Below are 22828 nucleotides of genomic sequence, written 5' to 3'. Positions count from 1 at the left end.
CTAACAGGAATGTCGTGCTGAAATTCGTCAGCCTTGGCCCGGAGCAACGCCGCCTTGACCGATCTCTTGACAAGGCATCCTTTCTTGGCTCTGTAATGTTTGGTGAAGCCAATACAGACTTTGAAGCTAAAGAATTTTGAGCTAGCAAAGTGATTGCCGTTTAGTGCAGAGATGGAGATACACCGACTGGACCGGCCAAAATCTGTTCAAAAGGAAAATCTTTGGGCCTAGAATTTCACAATATTTCACTGCATGACCTGTTTCAAAGATTTTTCTTGGGGGAACATTTAAAGTAGTGGAATGAGGACACGCTGACCCAAACCATCTGTCTCCGGTTGTCTGTTATTGGGATGTTTTCAGTATCCCAGCAGGTTTTTATGAGTAGCTCACCTTACTGGCTTTAGGTAAAATTCAGGTTGATGTTTTTTCAAGTCACGGCAGGTGACTGCCAGAGTGAAGGAAAAAGTTCCAGTTGGGTTCAGAACAGGACATTCTGCACTCTTCTCTGAACTTATTTCATGCTCTTTTTAGTCACATTACTTCATAATTTGATCTATTATCAATGGTTTATTCAATTTCACATCGCAACAGCAGATTTGTGTCGCCATCTAGATCAGAAAGAATATTTACCACAGAATCAAGTCATAACATTTTGGATGTTTTTTTTTTTTCTTGTAATTTCAATAAGGCTATGATGTATTTGACTCTTTTTCCCCCCACTTTGTGTTTCAAAAGCCAAAGATTTATATTTGTTACGCATTATAACTTGATGATAACACTCACAAAGGCATTATTTATTTGTCAGGTCACTGTAAATATTTTCTAACATGGGTCTTTCTGCCTCAAGTTTGAGTTTGTAAGTTCAAATACAGTTTTCTATCAGTGAAAGAACGGCTAAAATACTAAGATTTGTGGAATTATTATCATTTAAACTGTACAAACATACAATGTAATTCTGAAGAATAAGGACAGTACAGTATAATTAAAATTTTTTCCATCAAAAAAAAGAGGACATTTTCTTTTTATTCAGTCCCCTTTACACTTATAGCTGATACTACCAAAATTGGTAGTATCATGCTGTGGGAAGGCTTTTACTGGAAGGGACGATAAAGACCAGTCTGACTGAGGTTGACATGCTATTGCATGTTGGAAAGACAATAAAATGTATTTCTATTTTATTCTATTCTATTCTATTCTATTCTATTCTATTCTATTCTATTCTATTCTATTCTTCTTTCTGTGGGTCTCTGCGGTAAAATGTGGCTTTCCTGTTGCCATGGAGTGTTTTTGATTTGTGTTGAAATCTTGTTGTCTTCTGCCGCTAATTCCCAATTCAAACTGCAGCTTATGTGTACAACTAAAAAGACTTTTTTCTCTCAACCAAAAAATAGTCAAAATTAACTAGAAATTTCTGCCAGTCAGAATCAGTGGATCTGTAAACAGACCACAATATTAAGAAAAGCCGAAGACTAAGAATTGTTCCAGAATCAGAAATTTGACTTGCAAAAAAGCTGTCATTTTTTTCTTTTTTTTTTTTGTCTGCCAATTTCGAGATTATAAGCTTCTCAGCTGTCATGTTGTGTCTGATTAAAGCTTTTTAGAGCTCTTATTCTTTCTTTATCTGGAAAGTCTCCTGTCTCAGTAGGTTTGATGCGAGGCTGTCAGGCAGCTAGTCTAAATTCCTCTCACTGTCAGAAGCCGTCGGCTGACAGAGAATCTCTTGGTGGTGACAACTAAATGATCTCTTCTTTATTAAACACCTCTTGCTATCTCTCCATCTCTCCCTGACTACTGCACTTCCTCCTCGCCTTTAGTATCTCATTTAATCATTTGACTGACTACTCTCCTTCCCTATTCCTCATTCATCAGTCTTTCACTCCCCTTTCTTGCTCTTTTTTTCAGCTGCTCGGAGCCTCCTGTGTTGTATCTTTATCGAATCCTTTCTATCTGCACCACTTTTTTTTTTCTATAAAAGCAAAGAGGGAATATAGTTCCCTCTCCCACCTGGAGCCATCAGTCAGTCAGCAGCTCATCAGTCTCTCAGGCTGCTTGACAGCCGACTAGTCACTCATTGTGCAGTTTTGTGAACACATTAATTAAGAATGTCTCATCCACAAAGCAAGAAAGTGATCCCACGTGATCCAAGTATTCTGTCTTACTATTTTTCCAACCCTCACCTTCACTTCTTTGTTATCCCCCGTCTTCTTACCTCCTTCAGTTTGGGGCTTTTTCCCCCCCCCCTTCCCTTACTGCTGAAAGACTGGTTTGATAGGAAACACTGTTAACTTCTTCAGACCCTGAGACGTGAGAGCACAAGAGCACCTGGGACAAGGGGAAAATAAGCAAAAGCGATAGTGTTGGAGGTGTCAAATAAAGAGAGGATGGCTGTCTTGACATAAAAACTTGTGGAGAGAACAGGCAGGAAGAAGTAAAGAGGTTGTCCAATCACCTTATGGACCTTCTGGGGATCTGTTCATAAATGTCTGGTTATTATAGTTATTTATTAACCAGGGCTGTCAAAGTTGTGAAGCCTACTTGTTCTAAAAGTTCACAAAGAGCAGCGTATGCAGTTGAAACCATTCATTTATAGGCATCATGTAATAAGACACAGCTTTTTATTTTCACTGTGTGCCATTATATTGGATGACACATTTTCTTTTTTAGGTAAGTCAGAATTACCAAATTTATTTTTATTTGCTAAACCTTTCCTGCATTAAGCTGAAGGAAACACTAACCCACTAATGGATGTTTTGGACTCTCTAACTCTGTGACTGCGGTGGATTATGGTCAAATGGTAATATGAAAATGCAAAGTTAACAGCTATAAATCTAAACTTTGGACACAAATGGTTCTTCCAAACAGACATTGACCGTAAGAACATCCAAATTAGTTAGAAAGTAACTTAAGGACACCAAAGTCAATGTTTTGGAGTGGATATTGCAAGGCCCTGATCTTACTCCTGTAACAATTTGTGGGCAGAGCTGAAAAAGGTGTGCATAAGCAAGCTGACAAGCTGCAAAGTTGACACAGGAGGAATCTACCAAAATTCCAATAGACTCTGCAGAAGGATGCCCCAAACTTTTCACCCAAGTCAAACACACTCACATTTTCATGATGTTTGCATGCAAATGCCATTGTTTAAACAGATTAATGTAACTGCTTCAGGCTACTGGAACTTGTAGCCCCAGACTTCTGGACGTGCATAGTCGTCTTACTGATATCTTGCTGGGACTTTTCAGATTTTTCCATGATGTCACATAAGGAAGCACTATGCTTGAAGGACTGTCTTAAAGTACATCCAAACATCAAGTCAAATATTGTCAACTGATCTATCAAAAGCTCAGAAAGGCTATTCATGTTGAGATATATTTAAGGGACACCGGATGTCGCTATTACACCTAATTTACACATATTTTACACATATTATTGGTTCAATATTGTTAACAATTTTCATTTATTTTACCATCTGACTGATGTTATTTGTTAGTTTGTTTAACCTGACATAAATTCAGGCATCAAAGGTCAAATGTGTGAAAGTAAAATAGACAAAAAAAACAGTTCTCCTTCATAAACTTGAATTTTAATTTGACTGACAGAAAGTTTATTTACTAGTTTTTGGCATGTGCACTACACAGCTATTCCTTAAACAGCAAGCTGTTTGGGGTAAAGTGAAGGCAGCACACAGAGCCAGTTACATCAAGCACACAGAGAGCATCCAATGTAATTTGACTTTCATCGTGACATTCATTGTAACGAGCGACTGTTAGGCAAAAGAAAAAAAAAAGATGAGATCAACAAATAAAATGTGCAAGACCTATGGAACAGTTTTGCCACCATTACCCACAACAACAGGCCAGAAGTTGTTTTTTTATTTAGATGTGGTGTACTTGGAATTAAATTAGGTCTTCCCTCATTACGAGAGTTTTAAGGAGGCTAAGAAGTTGATCAAAAATGTTTCACAAGTCTTTCTTTCTCTTTTATAGATACGGGAAGATTGTGTCAACAAAGGCCATCTTGGACAAAAACACTAATCAGTGCAAAGGTGAGTGAGCATCCGTAGACTGATTTTGGAGTGAGCATTATTTGTAGCCTTGAATAGACCTGAAAAAACTGAATGCTGACACGGGATTTGAGTCTGTAAAAAAAAAAAAAAAAATCAATAAAAATGCAGGTTCTTTGGCGGCTTAAAGGCAGACTAATCAATGTGTTTTGCTGGGAAGGTATTTTCTTTCATTAATCCCTTCCTTTTGCACTTTTTGCATCCCTTAATCAATCACAGCCTAAAAGTTATTGCAAAAAAAAAAAAGTCGGCGTGTTTGTATTCAAGTTTTGTTTGAGGGAACGTTAGGATTGTATTAGATTTACAGCACAGCAGTGCTGACTGCCATAGAATCCATGTTACCCACTAATCAAAACAATGGACTAAGAGTATATTACTTGATTAAAGCCGATGTGTGATTTCTAGTCCGCTGCCTGATGATGCTCAAAGTTAAGCAGCGTTTGAAAGGAAGATGTGGGCATTGTTGTCACAGGCCAAATCAAAATGAAGGACATAAAATAGCCACAATGTGTTTTCAATAGTCAGTGAGGTTCACATAAGTGTCTATTGAGAACCGTCTGTCTGATTGTTAAAGTGGTTTGAACAAAGCACTAATCAGAGGGATTGTTGTCATCTGCTTTTGAAGAGGCACCCGTGAGCGTGTGTTCACCATGATTACAGCTCATCTGCTGGGGCTGTTCTCAGAGGTGCATCAATATGCTTTAGGACAACATCACGGATGCCCTGTAATCAGAGTTTCCGGTTTCAGCGACAGGAAATCCCTCTGTAATTGGCTCTGATGGTATTTCTAAAATTCTCAATTCTTACACTTTTGGTGATTCCCAAAAGTGCAAGTGGTACCTTTGCACCTCCCTTATCATTCCACATTTAGTATAAGTAATTAAAAGTTCTCAGTGAAATGTGAACATACAGATGCCTCTTGAAAAAAAACAAAACATTAAAATTATTTTATTTCACTAAATCAATTTAAAAATTTAAACTTAGTTGATAAACATCCATTATATGCAATGTGATAGATTTTGAATGCTGCATGTTATTTCAGATGATTGTTGGTGCTAAAATGTATTTACATTCTGTAGTTGGCCGTTTGCATGAATTACTGCAACATTCCATAGATTAGATCAGTCTGTACCACTGCTTTTTAGGTTGCTTAAAGTCTGTGCCACTACTTTAAGCAACCTAAATTTGCTTGTTATTAAAGCAAATGTAGGTTGCTTTAATAACAGCCTACAGTTTATCTTCACAGTTGGGTCTGGTGTCACTCTTCTTCATCTTAACTATCTTAACCCTTATACTTTCTCTGTGGTACTTAGGTCACGCAAGTTTGCTTTGCTGTCAGACTGAGTAATATAATAATAACTAAAACAGGTATTGATACCTTCAGCGTTTAGCCAGGTGCCAAGTCTCGCTTGTAATCGAAATTAGCATTGCTATGAAGCTTGTCAATAAAAGAAAGCATGAGGCCCTCTAAGATTTTGTAAAATTTGGACTTCATGAAATTCACACACAATTTATTCTGTACATGCTCACTCTTCTTTCAGACTTTGAAACTTCCCTTTCCAAATGAGATAGAAAATTTACTTTCAGAGACTACTAGGCTCCTAGCAACTCCCCAATCCATTTTCTCATAAGTATAGGCTTTTATGACATTATTAAGGTGTGGCTTAGCACAAGACTTTTAATAGCTGCAGCCTGCGCATCTTTTTCAGCTACATGTTTTTCTTCGACCTAACTTTCCAGTATTATTGTTTCTTATTGTTTCAGTCATTGTCTGCAGTCATTTTAATTTTTCTTAACCAAGAATACTTGGTTAAAAAAAACAAAAAATTGTCTTATTGACTTTTGCTAACCATTTTCCTACTTCATTTAAAGTGCTCAGCTGTGGTGCTGTAGTACTAGAGACCGTTCTTGGTCTCAAGACCGTTTTTTGATGGTCTCGGACTCGACCGCATTTGATCTCGGTCTCGGGCGCTGAGGACTCTGAAAAATATAAGCAAAACCCAGATACATTTTGGTCTAATTTATTTGTGTGGGATGAGATTATTTTCCTAACTGTACCATGGCAGGATAAGACGTTTTGATAGCTCAGTGCCGGCCCTGAGATCCAAACTGTAAAAACAAAAGAAATTCAAAGTTCATATTCACTAACCTCTAGAACTACACCAAGGGAAATAATACTCCCCCTCTTCATGAGCTTATCATGCTTAAATGACTGTGAAGGGGTTTTAATTGTCCAGTCACCTAATCCAGCTTCAGCCAAACTATAGCTGTCAGCCAGAAGGTCTCAAATTTAACTTAGGATTAGTCAGGTACACAGTGGAGTCTATATTCAGCTCTGTGGCTGCATGATTTTCAATCATGTGGTTGTGAAACAAGTCCAAATCAAAACCCTTGCAGCATCGTTCCCGACAGCTAGTTTGAATGGTTTTGGTGTTGTTTTGAAAATGCGGTACAATGAATCACCGCCTAACTCCTCCGTTTTGTCCTCATCTGTCCAAACAATGTTGTTCCAAACCTCTTGTGGTTTGTTCGTTTTGCAAGTTTGCAAAGAAAGTTTCACATAGAGAAAAGAAGCGTTTCACTGCCATCCTATTAAAAGCCACCAGAAACAACTTCTTTTGAATGTATACTGTTGAATATATACTGTTTAATATGCTTATACTTTTCCTTTAAGACATTTCTCCCCCTTACTGTTTTTTCACAGCCCCTTGTGAGCCTTAGTAAGTAGGGTGGGGTCCTGAGTGCGGCTCTGTTGTTTGGTCATTTTTCTGAACATTTCATAGTGTGACCTCATGGGAAACTAGACATCCGTTCCTGAGGAGACTGTCCACTGCCTTAAATTGTTTCCTCTCATAAGTCATCATTATCTTTGTTTCCATCACAACTTAAAGTATTTAGAGAAGGGCCTGAGTGTTCCCAAACCAGGAGAAAAGGAATTAAATTGTTTCATTTAAGTTATTTTATTAACGGAAAATAGACAATGCACTGGGCAATTCTATTTAAAATAATGGTACATATTGTGCTTTCTATTTTTTTCCCAAGCACTATGAAAGTCTTTTGTAATGCTTCAAGCAAAGGTTTAAATAGAAAACTTAATGAAGCTATTATGTTTTGTTTTCCTGACAATTGGAGTCATCGGTAGGTTAATTTATGGATGGCCCTGGGAATAATGGTGGTTTTTGTTCTTGCTTAATTTTATTCCTGGTTTCACAAATACAAAAGATTACAAATAATCAAAGTGTAAAGCATACAGCTAACAAAAATATTGAAAATTAAAAAATTTATACAGTTTTCATAAGATAATTTAAAACTGAGGAAAGTATGTATGTTTAGTTTTTTTTGTCTTGAAACATTATTGAAATTACTTTTTTAATGAAGTCAGACTCTTGAAGATGTGACTTACCAAACATGTCGAACTAATCAAAATATAAGAAATATAGGATTTTTTTTCTAAAGCAGTATTAGCTGAAGATATATTTTTTAGCACTAAATCACTTATCTCAAAACCAGAAATTATTTTGGCACTGTATCCTTATACTGTTACTCAACATGCATTTTAAGAAATGACAAAAAAAAAACCCATCACATTCCTAAAAATAATTGCCAAAAGTGATTTTGTCAAAAAAAAAAAAAAAGACTTTACCTTAACTATTTTAGGAAGGTGGCAAAATTTTACCGCATTACATCAAGCTGCACTTTTAATTATATTTCCATGCTCCACTTAGATAGAATCTAACAGCTGCGGCAGAAGCAACATAGGCACATTTTTCAGACTGTAACTCTCTTAAGCAATTTCGCTGCTCATGGTGTGGACTTCATACATCTCTTAGCCAGTTGTTAACTCACAATGAAGGAGTTTCATTATCAGTTGGCCATTAGAGTGCTGTACAACCGGATAAGTGTTGGTTTGATTGCAAAGGCATTCAGTGGGGACAAGATAATTGCCTAGCGTGACTAAGAGCGTACAAATTGGCTCGGAGAGTTCTCTTGGAAAGAGAGGGATGGATGGGCGGATGTAGCGAGTGGCGGCAGGAGGGGGTAAAAATAACCTGAGGCTGACAGAAAAGGAAGGCGACCCTTTGAAACTGATGATTTAGCAGACAGTCTCATCTTTTCAGGAAGGTTGGTGAGGGAGGAAACAGAGGGTGTGTTTTGTTTTGTAGACACAGAGGTAATGACATCAAGCCATCTGGCCTGGATGATCCCCTCGCATGTCTCTGCTCCCGTCATTTGAAAACATTTTTCAGGTCCGAATTAAGTTGATTCATTATTTCCTTCATGAAAAGTGAAACTTCTCATCGAAGCACTGTCAGGGTATTACTTCTGCTGGCAAAAGGATAAAAGTAAACTAACAATAAAAATGTTTTAATAAGGCAAGCAACAGTGTTTCCTAAAAAAAAAAACTCTATTGTGAAGATTTTCTTACACTTTCCTTGTGTTTTGCAGCAAGTTTGCAATGACAGTTTTCTTGTTAGCAGCGTGGGAGCTGTGATGGAGCGAGCGGGCACAGAGCACAGGATGGAGGGAGGGAGAGGAAACCACTTTAGATACGAAAGGATTTCCATTTCCCAGAGACAAGCAGCCTCCCTCTCAGTGTCTCCTGCCCACTTCTTGCTCTCTGCTTGTCCCCAACCGTCTCCTTCTCTACTTGGTTGGCCTGTGTGACTGGGCCAGACCAGGGACTCTGAACGCTCAGGAGATTGCGTGAGACCTATAGTGATGTTTGTGTGTCCGTCTGTCGGGTCTTTTTGCATGGAAAACTACTTGAGATGAGAGTTAGGAGGGTATATTTTGATGTGTAAAATACAGTATTTCTTTGTTTTTTTCTTACCACAATGTCATGATTTAGATTACGAGAAAAGCATTAAATCAATGATAATGTGAGTAAATGCAAAATGTAGTTTTCAAAAAATAATTTAATTAAATAACGTAAAAAAAGCTACTCTAAAATAACCAACTCTATCTGACTAAAATATCTCCATTGTTAAATCTCAAATATAACTGTAATTTAGTACATTGTTTAATTAATTTCACAGGTTACACACAGCCACAATGTCTTCCAGAAATGTATATACAAGCAATCACTTTAATGGATCATATCTAATAGAACAAAGTAGGGTGAAAGGTCTCAAATACGACACATAGACTTACAAAACTACAGAAAAGTCTTCAGGAATTTGTGTGTCCGGTTAGATGTGGTGTAAAATTAATGCAGCATGTTTTTGGTTAAAAACTGCATGCATACAGTTAAACCTAAGAATTTGTAATAGTATATACTCTTAGGGGCTGTGTTGCTGCTTCACGGCCTGAACACCATGTTGGATGTAGGAATTTTGCTCTCTACCAGGAAACCCTAAAGAGAAATTTCATCAAAACTTCGATCTGATTGATGCTTTGGCATGACCTTACATAGTTAAAGTTTGTAATCCATTCATTGTGACCAAATGAAAGCAATTTTACAAAGAAGATTTGGACAAAATCCATCCAAAGTGGCGTAAATGTTACATTGTTATTGTATATGCATAATGATAGTTTGGCACAACCGCTCAATAGGTTTTGAGGCTCATTACTTTTCCACCTGATCATGTTGCTTGGGACAGCTTATTTTTCATCTTTTAATAAACAGTATTTTAAGGCAATACTTCATATTATGTGCTCTCAGGAAAGGGTAGTTTAGGAAAGCCAGAAGAAATATGTAAGGATTTGTGCACTTTTTTATTGGCTCCGTATGTTGAGTTCAGATTCGCTAAGTTGTCCATCATCACAGAAGATGAGCATCTGCTTCCAGATTTAGCAAGTGTCCATCTGGATTAAAGGGCCTTGAGCAAGACAATGAATCTCCAGCGGTTCCTGGGGTCTGTTCTGTTTCTGATACTTGACCCACGACCTCAATAAAGCCACAGACAAAAACCTTTTCATAAGAGAGTGATGAATGGACTTTGAACTAGTGGTTAACTCAGTTCAAGGCTACTTAGCACCACCAAACATGTCAGGGAGATGGACACTTAGAAATTAAATTTCCTCATAAGAAATATTAATATCATCTGGATTTATGTGTAACATTTTGTGTCCGACCCAACTAGATCAAGTGCTTTAAAAAGCACAGCCAGCCTCAGATGTCTTTAGAATAACTTAAAACCTTCAGGGTGAAACTAGATTACATGCCAACATCTACAGTGACTCAATATTTTATTTAGGGAGCATGTACCAGACGCCTGAGACATGGATTCAATTTTCTGGAACTGTAATACAGAGAAGGCATTTGATATTGGTATATCACTGTAAACAGACCTGCTCCCAGAAGTGGTTCCTGGTTACATTGCAGATTAAATCTGCAGCGTCTAGTTTCATGGCTGTGAAGTTCATATGTTGTAATCACTGCTGTGTTTTCAGTCTACCGGCACCTTCAGTCCTGACTAATGAAAAAGAATGGCTCACCCGCTGTAGTTATCGCTTTACCGATTATTTAAAAAATACTCAGAGCTAAACACCTCAGTTTCAAAGCTATTCAAATCTACCCTGCCTTCTTTAAATCCTAGAGAGATGCGTCTTTTAGTATCAGTGAAACTGAAATTCTAAACGAGATGAGAGCAAGCAGACATATTTTGAATTATCAGACAATGATTTTGCTCTGCCCAGCTGGAACTCAAGGGCAATGAAACAGAGTGCAATAGTTGAATTTCAGGAATATGTTGTGGACTTTTCTATGTTTATTCGAGTCATAAATTTTCCATATCTGTTATTGTGTGTGTTGTTTCCACTGTTAATACTACTGATTAGTTTCTCATTAGTTTCACTGCCTTGTTGAAAAGCAATTATTTTTGTTCTCAACTGTGAGCCAATGCAACGAAATGGCTTTGAACTAATTTAAAAGCAGTTTACTGTATTCACTTTATATATTAATCTTTCAGGTGTGAATCCAGATGAGAACAATTATTGCAAAAATTGAGGGCTCTTAAAATCAAAAAGACAGTGCAACTATTTGCAAAATATAAGTTATGACACTATATAAATATTTGACTCGTTGTCTAGCAGTACTTGAATATGTAATTAGAAAGTTAAACATTTATTTTTTTCCCCAAAAACTACTCTAGGACAACCTAACTCAAACAGCTGCCATGAAATATTTGTACCTAATTTAATGTACCTAATTTGAAAATGCTGATGATAATAAGTAGAGATGTACTGAGCAGAATAAATAATTTTTATATATCTTTTATCTGCCACCTAGCATTTTTTTCAGGAACTATAATCAGCAGCGAAATTAATTTTTCTCTGTTAATTTAAAATGAAATTATCCGTGATGTAAAATATGCATGCATGCTTTATTAAAAAAATAACAACCTTTTCTCATAAACAACTGAAAGTTACAGACCTGGCTCATCAACCCTCATTGCAAATATCATGCAATCCCTCATGTTATGGAACAATCCATATAAATATAACTGTTAAATGCTAAAAACTCAAACTCTATATACATATTACAAGGTACAGTATTATAGTTTTTTCTGCAATTGCCATTCATTCATAAAAACATGTGTCTACCCTAATATTTCAAGGAACATAGCATTATTTTCCTGAAGTGTAAAATCATTCATTCACTTATTGTTACTACATAAAAACATTAGGCAGCCTCCACATCATGGATAATCAATCATCCATTGCAGCAATGTCACACTGTGGGAGAGAGCAGTTGGCTCTGTAGCTTTAAACTACCTTCAGCATTTTATATCATTAATTATTGTGGTTACCATGCTTATTCGATGCAAGCCGTCTGCGTTACCAGGGTTGTATCAGACCTTTGCCTTAACTGTGAGATTGTCTAAACTCTGCCAACATTTCCAAATTCAACATTCTCAATAACAGATTGAACTTGACTCACCAAAAGAATAAAACAGAGCGTTTTTACTGTTGGTCCGTTTAGCTTCCTGTTTTCTGATTAAGTCTCGTAGCTCTCTATGAATAAATAGCTGACATGCCATCATTCAAAGTACGGTACAGTTTTGTTCCTAGACGTTTGTTGGACCTTTTCTTACTTTATTTTTCAACACCTAATTTATTCTTAACCTCCTGAGACCCGGGCTTTTGTTTGATGTGCATTTTTTATGTCTCCTTACTATTTGGGATTAGTATGACCTAATTTTAGTTGAAATTAAATTTTAGCTTTCTATGTGCTCTTGAACTATGTCAAAACCAATGCCCTCATATGAGGACAATGGGTCTGTTTTTGCATATACATTTCTCCTTGTCATTTGGGATCATAAGGACCCAATTGGCCTAAAAATGAAATTTCAGCTTTCTACAATAAGTGGTTTTCTCAAAACCCAATGTCCTCAGACGAGGACATTGGGTCTATCTGTGTGACGATAAGACCATTCAATCAATGTTATTATTTACATCTGTGTTTACAAAAATGTAATGTCCTCATATGAGAATGCAGGGTCTCAGGAGGTTAAAAACTCATTTTGTGTGTAAAATAGACTGATTCTGCTCAGCAACAGATTTCTCAGTACTTGTATATTAATAAAGCTGTGCCTAATTAGAAAGTGGAGTCCAACATTGGCTCAGTTAGCAACACTGTTGCCTTTCAGCAAGAAAGTTCCTGGTTCATACCACAGTGTGTGGTTTTTGAACCTTATTTGTTCTTATATGGGCATTTGTGTCTCTATGCTGCCCAGTGATAGACTGGTGACCTGTCCAGATTGTACCCTGCCTCTCACCTTTTGACCTCTGGAGATAGGAACCATCTTGTCCTTCAAGGATGAATGGATTATTTAGAAAAGAGATTTAAAGGTTTTACAGACTTGGAAACAGCTATTTATTGAATCATGTCTGTTTTTGTTTTAATGGAGACTTTAAAGCTTTCCTGCTCTAAATTTTTAATTAGGCATTATTTTTTAATCATTCAGGCATATTCATTTCACCGATTTTCAAGCAGAGAACATTATCCAGGCTACACAGGAATAAATCAGCCTGGCATACATGTTATGTGCTGAATCAATCAATCCTCTGTGTTTAAACAGTAACTCATCCGTCAGTGTAAGAAATGCCTACATTTTCAAAATCCGGTGGAATAAAATAAGAACATTTTATCAAGGTGATAAATGCTGTGTGCATTGGTATCTTGGTAAGATTTGTCGCTCTTCTTGCACTAAAATTGATAAATAAGCAGCATTGTAATTCTTGTGCACATAGACCATATTTTTATTATTCTTTTTTTTTTATATCTGTATCTGTGCTTGTTTTTACAGGTCAAAGTAAATTGAAAATGTATTTTGTATGTTTATGTATCCGCTTTTCTGAGGTCGTGTAACCCTATTTTGGCTAAATTATGGGTTTCTCATTAGCCAGCGTATAAATATTTGCATGCGCAGGGCAGATCTTGCTATAAAAGCAGCTTGCTGCCTTTGAACAATTAAAAAAGAAGAAAAAAATCTGCTGCTTATCAGCAAAACAGAGTGTGGCTCCAAATTAGGGAGAAGGAAGAAAGAAAGACAGGAACAGATGTTACGAGTGAAATGTTTGTGTATGGGTGAATGTACAAGAGAAAATCCCTCATTCTAAGGACATTTTTATTGAAAATTGTAGCAAGTTAGACTGTAAACATAAGGTTTGCATACTTGTTTTAGGACTCAGCCCAGTCAGAGTTATTGTTCTTTTCGAATGTTGTTGTTTTGCCCTCATCCGTGGGGCATAAGGTTCTCGTAATTTGCTCACATTTTCAACACACAAGCGCACCCCATCTGTCTGTTACATTTCAGAGAGACTGAGGACAGCCTGTCTGTTGACATCTCTTCCCAGCTTTCAGCCATGTGACCTAGTAAAGCAGGACAGGCACTATTTCTGAAAGTGGAGATTTATGAGTGTGTTCGGACCTTTTGTCCTCCAGATCTTCCTGTAGGGCCCAACCCATGTCCCGGGAGCCCCGAGCTCTAACAGATGCACAGACACTAAGAGAGACTAAATAAATAAATAAATAAATAATGTGCTTTGTTTGAAAAAGAAACAACAACAGCCAAAGAAAACTGGAAATATATAAAGTGCAGAAACAGAGTGACATTCCATGAAATGCAATACTGATGCTAGCAAATGACAAAATGTAATCATATAGCTAAACATTGACAAGGCTGTACAAAAAATAGAAACTTGCTGAAACTTGAATCCCCAATCAAACATAAAAATCAATCTGTTTATCATTGCAGGCTAAAATCTAAATCAGCCAGTTTGACGTTTTCATGAAATATGTGACCTGACTTGATTTTGACCCATTAAATCATTTTATAGCTTGCTGAAGACAAAATAAGATCTGTTTCCTGAGCAGAATTGCACTTGCTTGCCAACATATTTGAGAATTCTCTTTGACCTTAGCTTCTTGTTTTCATTCTTTTTGTTTTGTTTTGTCCTAAAACTACTTGTCTTTCCCATCACTGGTTTCATTTTTTTTTCTTTTTCATTCTTACCTCTCTTGTTTGGTTTTCTGTTTGCAGGCTATGGCTTTGTGGACTTTGACAGCCCTGCGGCAGCCCAGAAGGCTGTGGCCTCGCTCAAAGCCAGTGGAGTCCAGGCACAGATGGCGAAGGTAAGGTTCATCTCACCCCACTCCCTCTGGTCTGGTGAACGTCTGGGTGTGATGCGCTGTTTTGGTATTTGGAGGTTTTGATAAAGCTAACAAGAGTTTATGTTTATGGATGTAGAAGACTACCTAAATTTTACAATAGAGGATAAACATTTCTACAGTGATTTTTGGGCTTACTGTATGTTATGGTTGCTCATATTGGACTGACTGGTGCCATTACCATTGAGTCAAAGAGCATACTGTGCAACTGGTGAATTTCATAATGTATATTTTTGTGTTGACATTATTCAAGAATTTTACAAGACAGTAAAATTGGAAACCATCCTACATCCTATAGTTTCTTTATTTTTTGCTCCTATGTACATCAGCTTTCCTATGTAGTATTCCTATTTCTTCTGTTTTACTTAGAAATTGAACATGCATTTGTATGTCTCTTGAACCCTTCCACATTTTGTGAAATTTAAACCGAAAAGATTTATTTTATGGGGAAGACAAACACAAAGTTGTGCCTGTTTCTGAAGAAAAATGGAAAACAACAACAAAGGTTTGTTCTCAGTCAGATTGGATGAAAATTATCTGTGAATATCAGTTTTTAAATATTGCCCCAAATTAGTAACTGTATCCATGCCATGAAAGAAGAACATCTCCACAGCATGACAGTGTCACCAACTTGTTTCAAAATGGGAGTGGTGTGTTCAGTAGCGGACTCTCTTCTTGCCACTTTTTTGTAAAGACCCAATTTGTGGGAGACTAATGGTTGTTATGTTGGCATTTTTCCAACTTAGTGGTGGATCTCTGCTTCTTTAATTTCATGTGTGTCATATGCCATACACACAAAAAATACTATTTTCCTTCTACTTCACCGTTATGTCCTATTTTGACATAGAATCTCAATAAAACACACTGAAGTTTATAGTCTTAGTGAAACAAAATGTAAACAGAGGTGAAAAGACATGATGCAATGTAAATGGAACTTAAGTTACTTTATTGTTCTTTCACATAAGTCTTAAGCAAACTCACTAATCTCAAAAGTGGGGTCATGGTGGAACTGCGTCCCGTCTGATAGCTGCTGAGCCACAGATATAAAACACTTTTCAAATAAACGCCTATTGAGCAATGTCAGATTCTTTAATGACTTCCTCAAAGACAATGAATTTTACACACAAAATCATTATGGTGTCATTAGCAAGACCGACTCACTCCTTCTAATCATTATGGTCCACTTGAAAATCATCCAGTTATTAGAGAGATATTGGGTCCTAAAGATTTTTTAAAAATCTGTCCAACACCTCCTGCATAGATATGGTCAAATCTTCCTCCGAGGTCTATGATGATAGCTTCAAAATACAAAGGAATTTTAGACGGCAGTTAACTGTGCAATATTAGTGGCTGAGAACACAGTCACATTTTGAGAGTTCCTAAAGAGTGAAGAAAAAAATATAGGTAAGAAATGGATTTATGGATAGATAGATGTGTACCAATAAACATAAATGGGTGGTGTTAAAAAGTTTTAGTTTTTTTTTTTCTTTTAGGGGTGGTCAGTGACTTTTAAGAATTCAAATAGTTGCTACAGTAAAAATAAATTGAAGGGAACTTTAGAAGTTTTTTTAAAGACGTTTTCCCCCCAAAAATCCAGTAGTAACACAGATCAGCTGTATATACGTGGAAGCCTTGTATTGGTGTCATGATAATATGGCTGAATTCCATGTTCTAGCATTATCCCTTACATTTATACTACTCCTCTCATTATCCACTGGCACCCAATTTAGGAGGTGGTTAAAATATGACACTGATAAATGGGACATTCCTTCAGAAAGCATGATGGCTGATGGTTTTTATATCGCCACCTGAAGGAAGTTTCAATAGACACTGAAAGAGGTTGGGTAATCCAAGAAAATTAAATTCAGCGTAAATTGTCTGTAACTTTATTGCCGCATACTTCCCTTTCTGAGGCAGAAGAGTACAATTAAGATGGGCCAGTCTTCAGGCAGCTGGAGCATCCCACCGCATTAAACAGCAGCAAACCTCTAGGCCACCTTTGCCATTTCCTTCCATTAAACCTCTTTTCATTAGCCTCCCATCTCTCATTTTGTTCCTAACGGATTTCGGAGCGCGAGCATTAGCAGCAGAGGGGTTGGGATGTGTTTAGCGGGTGTTCTAGAAAGAAGACCCCTACAACGCCTCAGGGATTAGGCTTTCCAGAGAGATGGAATAGAGGGCAAAAAGTCAATTCCAAATGAAATTACACATACTTCTTACTGTGTCATGAGCTAATTATGGAGAAAGCCACTCATTTCCCACCTAGTTTTGTTGCAGTGTGCAGCTAGCTAACTCAAATGCGGTTCCAGCGTGTAGCATTTTGTGTTAGTACGCTAATTGGGTTTCGCTGAATCTTGATTTTAATTAAACTGCTGGGAAAAATGCTTATTATTTCTTTAAATTGTCTTCATTAAGTATAGTCTGATGTGAGATTGTGAGAGTACAATAACCTTGAGTAAAAATGCTGTTGCTTTGAGATGTGTTGAGAAAAAAAAAAGAACTTTAGTTGGTTATTGTGTGGCACTGTGTCAGAGCAGGTCCATCATATTCAGGTTGTAGTCCTTAATCGATGTACTATTACAGAACTGGGCTCTTTACTGTATGTCTTACTGCATGGCCTCTCTTTCTGCTCTTCTTCCTGTCAAGTTACTAATGAAAAACGTAAATTTCACCACAAAATCTAAAGAAAATGCCTGCCATGAACTTGTTGTACCTGCTTTTATTTAAAACAGAAAACCAAAATGAGTCACAGAGCTGCTAAATGATTAGCACAACTAAATTAATGCTATATACAATATTTAGCTATTTTTTTTATTAATAGTAACTTGTTAATTAGTCGGACTATCTGCATGGGTTGGGTGTCTGGAGTGAACCTCTTCATAGCTGTTCTAATTGTAGCTTTCCCACTGTAGTTTTAGAACAGGTTTATCCTAATAGCAGTGATGGATGGCGCTCCCTTACTTTACTCATAATGTCTTATGTTTTTCACGACCAGAAATGTTTCTGACAGCAGAATTTATGTTTTTTTATGAGCAATGAAAAATGATTGAGAGCTAAATAAGCTAAACAACACAACAGATCAACTGATCAGCCATTTAAATTTTGACATTAGTCAGTAGGCATCTTCCTCACTTGTTCAAGATATTCAAACTGGAAAAAGGATGAGATTTGTGAAAACTGCAAATATGATCAGGAAGACTGTAAAACAATATGCTCCGTTACAAACATCCCCTGAAGTTCTTTTAGTTCTGGGTTGGTTTGATATTTTCGACTTTGCGACTGGAAATGATGAAGCTGAGCCAAAGGGTCATTCTCAGTCTCAGGAGGTTCTGCTTCTGAGAGAAATATCTGGACTGTAAAGGTTGCACTGGAACTGGAAAGACTTTGAGGCTCTAAAAGACAGGAGGTCATCTTGAGGTAGTTATCACTGAAGAATGTGCAAATAGTTTGACAGATTTATCCAAATTTAAACAACTGATTCAGTTTCAAATCCACGTCCATAGAGAGTAAAGCACATTTTTGTTGCTGTTTTTACTGTCATTTCACTAAGGAGGTTCAGTTAGAACCAAGCCGTTTCCATCTTGTTCCCATATACATTCATATGTGCTAAATGTATATGGACACAACAGAAGACTAAAGCTTGTCTTCTGTTTGTTATATTTATTCTCCAATTAAATTTAAGAGTTCTTCTTTTTGTTAGATCTTAAAGTCTCAGAATATCGTGACGTGTTCCTTGTTGGAGTTGGTTATGTACTGACAACATTTAGGTAAGCAGATCCATCTTTGAAAAAAGTTTCAGATTTTAAAAGACAAATGACAGGATATAAAGTGCAAGATTATTATTTTTTTAATTAACTTATGAAAAGTTCTTTCCTCGTTTAGATCGGCCTCCAAATAGACTGGACAAATGTGGCATGAAAATGAAGCAGACGCATCTGAAATTATATTGGTTTAATGATTTGTAGGTTGTGATAGGAGGGTCAAACTATCACATTTGTAGAGGTTAAGCCCACATTTAACCCTCATTATCAATGTGACTTGCTTCTTGCTGCTTGTCTCAAGAAACAGCAATTCAAACATACTTCAAGATGCTTCATTGCTTACAGAATATTTGCAGCTCTACAGACATTTTCATACATTAAAACATGATCCAAGGACTCCATCATGACAGCATAGCACAGGAGAAAAATGGCTTGGTCCTCTCAGACATAGACACCTGATACCTCAATGAAGGTGCCTATATTTCCAGTGACCTAGAGATAGCTAAAAGATAGCTACATAGCTAAAAAATGAGTCTTATATAGTAACTGATCTAAGAAAGTGGGAAAATTACAACATGGATGGTTGTAAAATTTTGTGCTCAAGCTTATGGAGAAATATGAAAAGAAATTATTAGTTGAATAAAACAAAAAAGTGGAATATTTCTGTTGCTTATATAATTTTAGGTGATTTCTTTTATACTGTACTCTGTTTTTTTTATTTGTAAATAGCTTCTGCTTTTAACATTTGCATGTCTCTGTTTCTTTTTCTATTTCTTAAGTGCTTTTGCCTTTCCTTCTTTGATTTTGTTGTTTTACTGCTGCACTCTTTGCAGTGCTTAAAAGATTAAAGAGCTGCTATTTGCTTATGGTCATAAAACCCTATACATTCTAAATTTCTTGTCAGTGTTATAAAACCTCTTCAGTGTTTCTAGTATTAAGGGTCCTTAATCACAAGACCCAAGCTGAGTCTTAAATCCCCTCCTACATAAATATACCCATCCTCTGGCAACTATTTGGATACGTGAACACATTTGACCATGCGTCTAAATTTGTCCGAGCTGTTTGTACTGTAAGAACACCCCAAAAAAGGAGACTGAGTTTCTTCTCAGGCACCCAGAACTAGTGCAAGTGGAAAAGATGAATTGTATTCTTGTGGGGGTGTGTGAGTATATGCAAAAGTCCTGATTTATTTTTCAAGTTAGCATATGATCATCTTATCACTTAACATTCTTTGTTTTTCTCTTCTGTTGTTCATGCGCAAACTGTTTGAAAACACCTGCTCTCATACACATGTTGTAATTCTTTCATAAACAGAAAAGAAAACTGAAAAGTCTAATTTTATTACATTTTTAACTACAGTCAATTTTAACCATTAATACTATTAATTCAGTACAGGTGGTCTCTTTAACTCAAAAAATTCAAAGTATACTGAATAGTTGCCAAATACTGAAGGCTGAATTTATAATGGAGAAAAAACTCTCTCAGTTAATGTCCGTCCATTCATTGTCTGTACCCTCTTATCTTTGAAAGAGAGCCATGCAAGTACTGAGCAGAAGAATAGAACAAATCAATGTACGGGCGTGTTGTAACTTTCTTCAACTGAATAGTAAGAAAACTGAAGTTATCATTTTTGGATGTAAAGAGGAACTATGAAGAGTTAGTGCAAAGCTTCAGCTGTTACAGCTAGAAACTAGTGATCAGGCGCAAAATAAGAATTCTGCTTCCAGCTGGAAGGAGTTTGTTTATGCCATTAAAACGGCATTAGCTGTTTTTTCCCCTTTTTTTGTGAGCTGAGCTTCAGACAAGAGTTGTTATACCATAATTCAGTAACTGTCAAAAAACAAAGCAAAGTAAAACAAAAATCACTCAACCTACAAAAGGCGTAGCCTTGTGTAAACGGTTGATAAAGTTGTCCAATTGCCCATCCTTATTGTATAGTCAAGTCTAAGAAGTATTAGCAAGTCCTCACAAACCTTTTATTGTCTATGCCCAAATGTGTGCACAGACACTCATCACAAGCTAGCAGGAAACACTGCTGCTTTTCTCTGTGAAATATCTGAAGTTTGCCACCAGAAACACTTTGTTCACCCCTAAACCAAGGTACTGGTATATGATGTCAAAGTGAACTGCATTACAGTTAAAAAGGGTCAAAAATGTGAGCTCCATTTCTGAATTTGTTCATTTGACGGTGTTTATGTGCAACACTAGATACATAGTAATATGCCCTTTTATTTTCCTTTGTATGACTTACTGAAACTTTGGGGTACATTTGTATTAAGTACACCAACTTGTTCCTATGTGAGAAGCTTGTTGTTCAATAAAAGTAAAGAACAATTTGAAAAATGTTCCATTTGTTTTGAGCAACATCTTTTTTAAACGATTTGCAGGAACAATAATTTTGCTTTCCTTTGAATATACTTGAGAAAGCATTGAAGGTCCACGGCATCAGATAAATCAAATCAGTTCAAATTCACTTTTATGTTGGGTTGATCTCAAGACTTTTTGAGACTTTTTCTGAGGTCAATTTTTGATTGTCTGTGCAAAATTTAGTACATTGGTGAAATGTGAATGTTGTAACTAACTTTTTCTGCAAATTTCATCAGAATCTTTTCAGCCTGTCCAACACTCAGTTCTCCAGATTCAATCAGAAAAAAATATTAAAAAGCAAATCATTCCCCAAAGAAAGATGCTGCCATCAACACATTTGACTGGAGGGACAGTAATAATGAGGACTTACTCAGTATTCATAGTCCACACATGGAGATGGATTTCATGGCCAAATGGGCAAATATTTGCTTGATCATATTAGAAACACAAATCAGTCAAAAAATGTGGTTTGGATTGTCATTGTGTGCGAAGATTATCATATGTAGATGTGCAGTATACGGAGAGGAAAATTAATTGACCTCATTGTAAGAAGCTATAGCAGAGGAGCAGGAATAGTGGAAGTGACATACAGTGAATGCCTCTGGGGCTTAACATGACTCCAGGCCATTTACATCACAACTTGCCAGTGCGTTGTGAGTTTCTCTCTCTGATATTCTCTACACATAAAAAAAAACTTCAGTTTGGTCCTGATTGAACTAAAAGAAATTCTCTACCATCTATGACTAAATATCGACAGTAAAGTAAAAAAAATAAAAATATGGGTCTGGGTTTATCAGGAGAGACGGCTGTATTGAGCTGTGTGTCTTTAGCGCAATCACTCATCCAATGATGGGACCTAAACTTGAGCCTTGTGGGACACCATATATCATAATATTCTGATAAACATTATCCTGTATTTAGAAACAAATTTCTTTTGTTGAGATATGAGTTGAACCACTCCTTCACACGTTCAGTTCATGGTAAATACTGTGGGAGCTAATTTGGTTAATCAGTTAAAAACTGAGAACAAGGATGTTGCTAGTTGAATACAAATTTTGCAGACATTGATATTAGTACAACAATCGATCATATTAAATTTGCAGGACCAATAAGATTTCAGGTATTTTTGCTTTGCAGTGTTGTCTGAATCTTAATAGAAAAAAAGTGAAAACAAGCTTTTGTCAACATATAACATGCAAAACATCTGCAAGGATGGATGAGCCATATATTTTCCTCAGACAAAAGGGACATTTGAAATAAGATTAAACCAATAAACAAATCATGAACACAAAAATCTATGTGGTTCATAAGAGATCGTGTGAGGTATGTAAGAGATAATTGCTGCCTGAGTGGATGAAAAAAAAAATGGCTGTTTACCTCTCTGTGTAAGCAGGCTGAAAATCATGTGGCAACTTCAAAGTGAACCACAATTAGAGTGACTTTCTGACAGGATCCATGAATTAATTAGAAGCCAGCCAATGCAAGATTAGACCTGCATGTGTTCAGATCTGTTCGTGGTGAGAAACCTTTACCCACTAAACTCTGCTTCTTGTCCCGACATCTTCTTTGTGGCAGGTGTGTGTCTTGATTGTGAAATAAATGGGATGAGAAGAAAATTCAGTGAGACAAGGCAGTGGGTAGAAGAAAAACTGTGTGGTGTATATGTGTGTATTCTGTAGTCACAAGTCTTCTTGGTAATTACTGTTGACCTGAAAGATGATTGCTGCTACAGCTGTACTCTGTCTCTTCTCTGCCGGTTCACTCAGAGTTAGTTTTTATGTCTGCTTGTCTTCCTTCCTGCTGTCTCTTTGTGTTAGTTACCCTTGTAATAAGTTCAGTCTAAGACTTATGTTTAAATCTTAGATTTTTTTTCTTTTCTTTCCATAATAGTTCTAGTTAATTTTGTCTTAGATTTTATTTTTTCTATGCTCTTTGTGTTTTCACTCTTTACCCTAACTTCTCTGTTGGATTAGGCAAAGAATAAAACAAGGAAAATGTTGATATGTGTGACATGAATGTAAAATA

General features: G+C 36.6%; 1 protein-coding gene across 3 annotated transcripts in view; it reads left to right on the top strand.

The window, feature by feature from the left end:
• LOC102225915 (RNA-binding motif, single-stranded-interacting protein 3-like) overlaps positions 1-22828 on the top strand; it is a 130938-nt gene that overhangs the window by 49520 nt on the left and 58590 nt on the right. For all 3 annotated transcript variants that reach the window (XM_023331250.1, XM_023331248.1, XM_023331249.1), the window contains exons 3-4: positions 3984-4042; positions 14548-14639. In XM_023331250.1, the coding sequence (XP_023187018.1) occupies positions 3984-4042; positions 14548-14639 (151 nt within the window). The remainder of the gene's footprint in view (positions 1-3983; positions 4043-14547; positions 14640-22828) is intronic.

The sequence above is a fragment of the Xiphophorus maculatus genome, chromosome 3 (assembly GCF_002775205.1).
Source record: "Xiphophorus maculatus strain JP 163 A chromosome 3, X_maculatus-5.0-male, whole genome shotgun sequence".
Taxonomy (NCBI): domain Eukaryota; kingdom Metazoa; phylum Chordata; class Actinopteri; order Cyprinodontiformes; family Poeciliidae; genus Xiphophorus; species Xiphophorus maculatus.
The sequence above is the reverse complement of the archived record's forward strand: the minus strand, read 5'-3'. Positions and strand labels throughout refer to the sequence as shown.